The sequence below is a fragment of the Lithobates pipiens genome, unplaced genomic scaffold (genome assembly GCF_037356315.1).
Source record: "Lithobates pipiens isolate NorthernLeopardFrog02 unplaced genomic scaffold, aLitPip1_a1.2 Scaffold_22, whole genome shotgun sequence".
Lineage (NCBI taxonomy): Eukaryota > Metazoa > Chordata > Amphibia > Anura > Ranidae > Lithobates > Lithobates pipiens.
The window spans coordinates 343,305,259-343,315,131 of record NW_027507784.1 but is presented as its reverse complement, the minus strand read 5'-3'; the positions used below and the strand labels follow the sequence as shown (position 1 = coordinate 343,315,131).

General features: G+C 53.3%; 1 protein-coding gene across 1 annotated transcript in view; it reads left to right on the top strand.

Annotated features, from left to right (window-relative positions):
• Nucleotides 1–6,687: 6,687 nt before the first annotated feature.
• The window catches only part of TFCP2L1 (transcription factor CP2 like 1), a gene marked incomplete in the record, with an annotated part of 54,692 nt that continues 51,506 nt past the window's right edge, over nucleotides 6,688–9,873 (top strand). Inside the window, 1 exon segment of the mRNA XM_077449689.1 lies at nucleotides 6,688–6,846. Within this exon segment, the coding sequence (XP_077305815.1) occupies nucleotides 6,785–6,846 (62 nt within the window).

Here is a 9,873-nt window from a genome sequence, read left to right as displayed (position 1 = left end):
TTCAGCTTGCTTTCTCCTCTGCGTATCACCCACAGTCTAATGGGGTTACAGAACGAGCCAATCAGTCCTTGGAGCAATTGCTACGTTGCAATATTTCTGACCATCATAACAGCTGGTCAGACCTATTACCGTGGGCAGACTTGTTTGTTCCGCAGAGTATTCCTGCGTTAGAGGAGCATCTTCGTAGTCTTCGTTCCACTTGGGCACAAGTCCAGGAGGCTTAGCGACATGCTAATGATAGGTACAGACCAGGGGCGAACTGACAACTCATGGGGCCCCCGGGCAATAGAAGATTATGCGGCCCCTGGGCAATAGGAGAAGATTATGCGGCCCCCGGGCAATAGGAGATTATGGAGCCCCAGGCAATATATTATGGGGCCACACAGTATACACACACACAGACACACAATATACACACACAGTATACACACACACACACACACACTGAAAAGGTACTGGAGAGGCGGGGCAGCTATAATCTTGGGATTTTTTTTAAAACACAGATTTTTACATACTGTCCCTGGTTTTATTGAGGCTGGCAACCCTGATGGGTCCCCTTAGTGGCATGGGACCGCCTGGCAGTGCCCGAGTGCCCGAATGGTCAGTCCGCCCCTGGTACAGACTCCATGCTGACCGCAGACGCCTGCCTGCGCCTTCCTACCAGGTTGGGGACAGGGTCTGGCTGTCATCTTGCAACCTCCGACTTTGTGTTCCCTCACTGAAGTTCGCACCTCGGTTTATTGGGCCTTTCCGTATTCTTCGCAGGATTAACCCGGCGGCTTACGCATTAGACCTTCCTTCTAATATGCGTATTTCATGTCTCCTTATTAAAAGCTTTGGTCTGCAACCGCTTTACCACCTCGGTGCCACGTTCTCACCCTGTACAGGTTGAGAACCATGAGGAGTATGAAGTACAGTCCATTGTTGACTCCCGTAGGCTCTGTGGGAGCATACAGTACCTGGTGCATTGGAAAGGGTACGGTCCGCAGGAACGCTCTTGGGTCTCATCCTCGGACGTACATGCCCCTGTCCTCCTTTGTGATTTTCATAGACGTTTTCCCCTCAAGCCTGGTGGTCCTCCGAGGGGGAGGGGGTCGTTGAGGAGGGAGTACTGTCAGGGCTGGACTCAGCCTTCTCTGAGTTGGTCGCTCAGCCGTTGGCTAATTGCCAGCTCCTATCTCTCCAGTTACTCAGCTGTTGATGATATCCTGCTCGTCAGTCCTGCTTACTTAAACCGTCCAGTCCAGAGGTTCTCTGCCTTCACCTTGGTCAACATCACAGAAACGTTCATCTGCGATCCTGTTCAAGACTTGCTTTGCTGATATCCCTTCTGGCTCCAGATCCTGCTTGCTTTTCCACTACATTGATCCCTGACTTCTGACTTGGCTGACTACGGTTACTGGACTTTTGGCTATGTTTTGACTACGTTTGGTCTTTCTACTTTTATTATTAAACAAGTGTGATTTAACTGTACTTCTGTCTCAGCCTGATTTCATGGTTTCTGACACCATCACATCTGAGCCCCTCCTTCACATCAGATGTCTCCCCATCACGTCCAAGTCCCTCTATTGCATCAGATGTCCCCCCATCACAACCGAGTCCCTCCTTCAGATCAGATGTCCCCCATCACATCAGATGTCCCCCCATCACATCCGAGTCCCCCCATCACATCCGAGTCCCTCCTTTACATCCCAGTCCCTCCTTCACATCCCAGTCCCTCCTTCACATCAGGTGTTCTCCCATCACATCCGAGTTCCCCCATCACATCAGATGTCCCCCCATCACGTCTGAGTCCCTCCTTCACTTCAGATGCTCTCCATCACTTCAGATGTCCCCCCATCACATCCAAGTCCCTCCTTCACATCAGATGTCCCCCATCACATTGGATGTCCCCCCATCGTGTCCAAGTCCCTCCATCGCATCAGATGTCCCCCCCATCACACCCAAGTGCCTCCTTCACATCAGATGTCCCTCCTTCACATCAGATGTCCCCCCCATCACATCAGATGTCCCCCCATCACGTCCAAGTCCCTCCTTCACATCAGATGTCCCCCCATCACATCCGAGTCCCTCCTTCACATCAGATGTCCCCCCCATCACATCCGAGTCCCTCCATCACATCCGAGTCCCTCCATCACATCCGAGTCCCTCCATCACATCAGATGTCCACCCATCACATCATATGTCCCCCTATCACATCCGAGTCCCTCCTTCGCATCAGGTGTTCTCCCATCACGTCCGAGTCCCTCCTTCACATCAGATGTCCCCCCATCATGTCAGAGTCACTCCATCACATCATATGTCCCCCTATCTTGTTTGAGTCCCTCCTTCACATCAGATGTCCCCCCATCATGTCGGAGTCACTCCTTCACATCAGATGTCCCCCATCATGTCGGAGTCACTCCTTCACATCAGATGTCTCCTATCCCCTCCGAATCCCTTCTTCACATCAAATGTCTGCCCATCACATCCGAGTCTCTCCTTCACATCAGATGTCCCCCATCATATCGAAGTCTCTCTTTCACATCAGATGTCCTCCCATCACATCCGAGCCCCTCCTTCAGATCAGATTTCCCCAAAATCACATCAGATGTCCCCCCATCACATCAGATGTCCCCTATCACATCCGAGTCCCTCCTTCACTTAAATGTCCCCCCATCACATCCGAGTCCCCCCATCACATCAGATGTCCGTCCATCACATCAGATGTCCGTCCATCACACCCGAGTCCCTCCTTCACATCAGATGTCCCTCCATCATATTTGAGTCCCTCCTTCACATCAGATGTCCCCCCATCACATCCGAGTCCCTCCATCACTTTAGAGCCCCCCTTCCCCATATCGGAGTCCTCCCATCACACAGTTTCCACTGAACATCAGAGCCCCCTTTCATGACAGAGCCCCCTCATCACAGAGCCCCCCCAGTCACACAGGTCCCCATATCACATCAGAGTTCTTCCTATTGGCTCCAGCAGCAAGACAGAGGGCAGGAAGTGGAGAATATCTGAAGAAGAAAAAAGGGCGCCCCGCCTAGGCCATTACCTTGGTGATAACATTTATTGGATGAATGCAAAGATCAGTGTCCCCCCTCCCCCCTCCGGTGTTACCGACAACCAGGAGCTCCAAACATGTCCCACCCACCAGAAGACTCTGACGACTGACGCGTTTTGAGGAGGATCCCCTCTTCTTCAGAGCCATGAAGATTGATGCAAAATGCAAAGTATTCTCTGAATGGATGGCGCTTGTACTGAGTGGCCGACCCCCTGTGTTCTGAATGTGACCGGCCGGCCAATCAGTGCGGGACTCAGCAAGTGGAGATCTGCGGTGGTGACATGTTCTCCTGACAGGGAGGTTTACTACCACTCTCCTGAGGTAAGTGATAGGTAGGTCCCTCTCACCTGAGGTAAGTGATAGGTAGGTTCCACCTCACCTGAGATAAGTGACAGGTAGGTTTCCACCTCACCTGAGATAAGTGACAGGTAGGTTTCCACCTCACCTGAGGTAAGTGATAGGTAGGTTCCACCTCACCTGAGATAAATGACAGATAGGTTTCCACCTCACCTGAGGTAAGTGACATGTAGGTTTCCCCTTATCTGAAGTAAATGAGTAAAAAGTCTCCCCTCATGTGAAGTGACAGGTAGGTCCTCCTCATCAGAGATAGGAGACAGATAAGTCTCTCCTCACCTGAGGTAAATGACAGGTAGGTTCTTCCTCACACTTGCTCTGTGGTGGTGACATGTTCTCCTGACAATGAGGTGAACGGTAGGTCCACTTCACCCTCCTGAGGTAAGTGACAGACAGGTAGGTCCCTCTCACCTGAGGTAAGTGACAGGTAAGTCTCTCCTCACCTGAGGTAAGTGACAGGTAAGTCTACTCTCATCTGAGATAAGTGACAGGTAAGTCTCCCCTCACCTGAGATAAGTGACAGGTAGGTCTCTCCTCATCTGAGGTAAGTGACAGGCAGGTCTCTCCTCACCCGAGGTAAGTGACAGGCAGGTCTCTCCTCACCTGAGATAAGTGGCAGGTAAGTCTCCCCTCACCCGAGATAAGTGACAGGTAGGTCTCTCCTCACCTGAGATAAGTGACAGGTAAGTAGTCTCCCCTAACCTGAGGTAAGTGAAAGGTAAGTCTCCCCTAACCTGAGGTAAGTGACAGGTACATCTCTCCTCACCTGAGGTAAGTGACAGGTAAGTCTCTCCTCACCTGAGGTAAGTGACAGGTAGGTCTCTCCTCACCTGAGGTAAGTGACAGGTAGGTCTCTCCTCACCTGAGGTAAGTGACAGGTAGGTCTCTCCTCACCTGAGGTAAGTGACAGGTAGGTCTCCCCTCACCTGATGTAAGTGACAGGTAGGTCTCTCCTCACCTGAGGTGACAGGTAAGTTTCTCCTCACCTGAGGTGATAGGTATGTCTCTCCTAACCTGAGGTAAGTGACAGGTAGGTCTCTCCTCATCTGAGGTCAATGACAGGTAGGTCTCTCCTCACCTGAGGTAAGTGACAAGTAAGTCTCTCCTCACCTGAGATAAGTGAAAGGTAAGTCTCCCCTCACCTGAGGTAAGTGACAGGTAAATTTCTCCTCACCTGACTTGACAGGTAAGTCTCTCCTCAAATGAGGTAAGTGACAGGTAGGTCTTTCCTCACCTGAGGTAAGTGAGCAGTAGGTCTCTCCTCACCTGAGGTAAGTGAGCGGTAGGTCTCTCCTCACCTGAGGTAAGTGAGCGGTAGGTCTCTCCTCACCTGAGGTAAGTGAGCGGTAGGTCTCTCCTCACCTGAGGTGACAGTAGGTCTCTCCTCACCTGAGATAAGTGACAGGTAAGTCTCTCCTCACCTGAGATAAGTGACAGGTAAGTCTCTCCTCACCTGAGATAAGTGACAGGTAAGTCTCTCCTCACCTGAGATAAGTGACAGGTAAGTCTCTCCTCACCTGAGATAAGTGACAGGTAAGTCTCTCCTCACCTGAGATAAGTGACAGGTAATGCCCGGTACACACGATCTGAATATCGTGCGACTGTTTTCGGTTAATAGTCACAAGTAGAAATTGAATAGCTAAATAAAGTCACCAAAATTCTCGTACGACAGAAGACAAATGGGAAGTGATGTCACGTCTTGTAATGTATTTGTATTGAATTTTCGGACGACAACTAAACTGACTAAGCGAAAATCGCACGGTCTGGAATCGTACGAGGAAAATTTCCGTGCATGTCCGATATCGAATAATATCGGATGAACGGTCGTGATCGGCTGTCGAAAGTAGTGTACACCCGATCCGAAAATCGTACGATCCTTCCTTGGACGACCGTTTTCGTACGATATTCGGATCGTGTGTACGGGCCATAAGTCTCCCCTCACCTGAGGTAAGTGACAGGTAAGTCTCTCCTAACCTGAGGTAAGTGACAGGTAGGTTTCCCCTCATCTAAAGTAAGTGACAGATAAGTTCTCCTCACCTGAGGTGATAGGTAAGTCTCTCCTAACCTGAGGTGATAGGTAAGTCTCTCCTAACCTGAGGTGATAGGTAAGTCTCTCCTAACCTGAGGTGATAGGTAAGTCTCTCCTAACCTGAGGTAAGTGACAGGTAGGTTCCCCTCATCTGAAGTAAGTGACAGGTAAGTTCTCCTCACCTGAGGTGATAGGTAAGTCTCTCCTAACCTGAGGTGATAGGTAAGTCTCTCCTAACCTGAGGTAAGTGACAGGTAAGTTTCCCCTCACCTGAGGAAAGTGACAGGTAAGTTTCTCCTCACCTGAGGTGATAGTTAAGTCTCTCCTAACCTGAGGTGACATGTAAATCTCTCCTCACCTGAGGTAAGTGACAGGTAAGTCTCTCCTAACCTGAGGTGACAGGTAAGTCCCCCTCACCTGAGGTAAGTGAGAGGTAGGTCTCTCCTCACCTGAGGGAAGTGACAGGTAAGTTTCCCCTCATCTGAGGTAAGTGACAGGTAAGTCTCTCCTCACCTGAGGTAAATGACAGGAAAGTTTCTCCTCACCTGAGGAAAGTGACAGGTAAGTTTCTCCTCACCTGAGGTGATAGTTAAGTCTCTCCTAACCTGAGGTGACATGTAAGTCTCTCCTCACCTGAGGTAAGTGACAGTTAAGTCTCTCCTAACCTGAGGTGACAGGTAAGTCCCCCTCACCTGAGGAGAGTGAGAGGTAGGTCTCTCCTCACCTGAGGTAAGTGACAGGTAAGTCTCTACTCACCTGAGGTAAATGACAGGTAAGTTTCTCCTCACCTGAGGTAAATGACAGGTAAGTTTCTCCTCACCTGAGGTGATAGTTAAGTCTCTCCTCACCTGAGGTAAGTGACATGTAAATCTCTCCTCACCTGAGGTAAGTGACAGGTAGGTCTCTCCTCACCTGAGGTAAATGTCAGTCAGGTCCTCCTCACACTCTCCCCTCACGCAGAGGCGGGAACTCCCTGGCCCCGCCCCCGGCCTCACCTCCCTTGTCCGGGCTGGTCGCAGAGAGAGAGGGCGGTGCGGAACAGACCAATAAGCGCGCAGTGGGCGGAGAGTCTATATAAGTCCGGGCTGTCAGCGGACGGAGCCATTAGAGTCAGTACGGCGGAGTGTGCGGAGGAGGGAGTTCGCGGAGAGAGCCGGGACAGGAGGGGGGCAGCGCATCACGTGACGGCAGCTGGTGGGGTGGGGGGTCCCGAGTGACACGTGACAGAGGAGGAGGAGGGGGGTATGTACCGGGGGAAGGCGAGGTCAGGGATCTCCGTAGTCTAGGTGGGGGAGGGGGGGTTGCCCGGTGTCTCGGATCTCTACGTCCTCTCTTGGCTGCACTGCTGAAAATGCTCTATTGGCACACTCAGCCTGAACACTACAACCAGCACCCCAGTGGAGGCTACCTTCGGTAAGTGACCCCCTCCCCTTCCCCCCACTGCTGACTTCTCATTGGTTCTTGTGCTCTGTGTATTCCATAGCAACTGAAAAAATGTAAACCGCTCACACCTGTGCGTTTATGTCATGTGCGTTAAGGTGGTCCGTTCGTTCGTTCCCGAGAATCGGATTTGTGTCGTGTTTTTTTTTTTTTTTTCCTTTTTTTTGGGGGGGAATGTGACTTGTCGCCGCGCCTTGGAGCCACGCCCCCTTTGGAGCGATAGAAAGGCGCCTCTGCGTCGCGTTAACCTGCGCTGCGATGGCTCGCTCGTTGTGTCTTTCTTTTTGGTGGCGTAATGTGTTGAAGCCGAAGTCGCCTCAAAGTGGTGCCACAGTAAGCGTTTAGCGTCACTGCGTTTAGCGTGCAACACACTGTGCGCTACCGACTGATAGCAGCCCCAACGCACCTTAACGAAGGAGCGAAACGCGCAAACTAAAAAAGGCTCCGGGCCGCTAAGGTGTGCGCCAGCCCTTTAAATTTTTTGTAGAGCGACGAAAAAAAATTTACATGGGGGGGGAGGCGGCTGGGCTTGCACCTACCGGTGCTGCCGATTGGGGCCAACGCGCGAGGAATGGAAGTCGATGAGCCGTATACCGCCATGGCACCATTGACCATACCCCCGCCATGTGTCTAACGGGCGATGCGTTTCTCTGCATGTTGGAAAAAAAGCGTGCGGTTTCGTGCTCGTTCCCGAAACGCAGGAAGTGTGCAATCCCGGCCCCCAACGCTCCTCAGCGGTCAGGTGAGTCTCATGCTTTGCACTGACGCAACGTGAAGGTGTGTGACCCCCCCCCCGTGCAGCATCTTCCTTACCGGTACCAGCTGGGTAATGACGTGCAGAGAATCCCTCCCGAGGTGTCTGCGCTCCAGAGGCTACAATCGCCTCCATTTGCGGTTTAATTTTTTTTTGCTGTGAGCAGTAAATTCTGAAATGTCCGGAGAAAAATGCCGCTCTTCTGGCCTCACTGAACACATTGGATTGTGGCTGCAGGATGGAAATAGGGGGGGAGGGGACGGAGCCCTTAGCACCTTGGTTCCCTACCTGGTCTTTGACCATCTCCTGTCTCATTTCTGCAGCCTCTGACCATCTCCCGTGTCGTGTCTGCAGCCTCTGACCATCTCCCGTGTCGTGTCTGCAGCCTCTGACCATCTCCCGTGTCGTGTCTGCAGCCTCTGACCATCTCCCGTGTCGTGTCTGCAGCCTCTGACCATCTCCCGGGTCGGGTCTGCAGCCTCTGACCATCTCCCGGGTCGGGTCTGCAGCCTCTGACCATCTCCCGCGTCGGGTCTGCAGCCTCTGACCATCTCCCGGGTCGGGTCTGCAGCCTCTGACCATCTCCCGGGTCGGGTCTGCAGCCTCTGACCATCTCCCGTGTCGTGTCTGCAGCCTCTGACCATCTCCCGCGTCATGTCTGCAGCCTCTGACCATCTCCCACGTCGGGTCTGCAGCCTCTGACCATCTCCCACGTCGGGTCTGCAGCCTCTGACCATCTCCCACGTCGGGTCTGCAGCCTCTGACCATCTCCCACGTCGGGTCTGCAGCCTCTGACCATCTCCCACGTCGGGTCTGCAGCCTCTGACCATCTCCCGGGTCGGGTCTGCAGCCTCTGACCATCTCCCGGTCGGGTCTGCAGCCTCTGACCATCTCCCGGGTCGGGTCTGCAGCCTCTGACCGTCTCCCGGGTCGGGTCTGCAGCCTCTGACCGTCTCCCGCGTCGGGTCTGCAGCCTCTGACCGTCTCCCGCGTCGGGTCTGCAGCCTCTGACCGTCTCCCGCGTCGGGTCTGCAGCCTCTGACCGTCTCCCGCGTCGGGTCTGCAGCCTCTGACCGTCTCCCGCGTCGGGTCTGCAGCCTCTGACCGTCTCCCGCGTCGGGTCTGCAGCCTCTGACCGTCTCCCGCGTCGGGTCTGCAGCCTCTGACCGTCTCCCCGCGTCGGGTCTGCAGCCTCTGACCGTCTCCCGCGTCGGGTCTGCAGCCTCTGACCGTCTCCCGCGTCGGGTCTGCAGCCTCTGACCGTCTCCCGCGTCGGGTCTGCAGCCTCTGACCGTCTCCCGCGTCGGGTCTGCAGCCTCTGACCGTCTCCCGGGTCGGGTCTGCAGCCTCTGACCGTCTCCCGGGTCGGGTCTGCAGCCTCTGACCGTCTCCCGGGTCGGGTCTGCAGCCTCTGACCGTCTCCCGCGTCGGGTCTGCAGCCTCTGACCGTCTCCCGCGTCGGGTCTGCAGCCTCTGACCGTCTCCCGCGTCGGGTCTGCAGCCTCTGACCATCTCCCGCCTGACGCTGACTATTGACAGAACTTTGTGTGACCCTTTTGGTGATATTGGGGCTCCCCTCAAATCAAGAAAGTTGCCCACCCTTTGCTCTAACCGGTAGAATGCGTTGACAAGATGTCTATTACGAGTCTACGTTATTCTAGCGTACACATACGTCTTGGGCGTTGGGGGTGCCGTTCTCGGTGGCACCGCTGCCGTTATGTGCTAATACCATGTGTTGTGCTGCACTGCATTCCAGAAAAAAAAAAGAACATTGTGCGTTTTTAGACATTCATATGAATGCGCTTCCCAAACACAACGCATGGCATGTGCAACGCAATGCACCACAAATGTGTGAGCCTAATCATCATCCATTGTTTAGTGAATGATCTGAAGATAATTTGTTGGGTTGGGGGGGGGGGGGAGGGGAGCGCATAGTCAGATAATTGTTTTGGTTATTAGTTTGGAAGGGGGGGTCATACTCGGGAAAAGCGCTAACTTAATATTTTTTGCAGGGGCCAAATTTTTTGCATCCACATTTAAGCATGGTGATGTTTTTGGGACCCCCCCCGACCATTGACCTGTATGTAGTCACACGGAGAAGGGAACACGCTGGGGTTGATTTACTAAAAAAAAAGCCCCCCCCACCTTTCCCCAGTGCGTGCGCCACATCCCCTTCCATGTCCGAAAATCATAATTGCTCTGATGCAGACAAGTGCCCGGCGATGTGTCACCCCCTCCCCCACCAC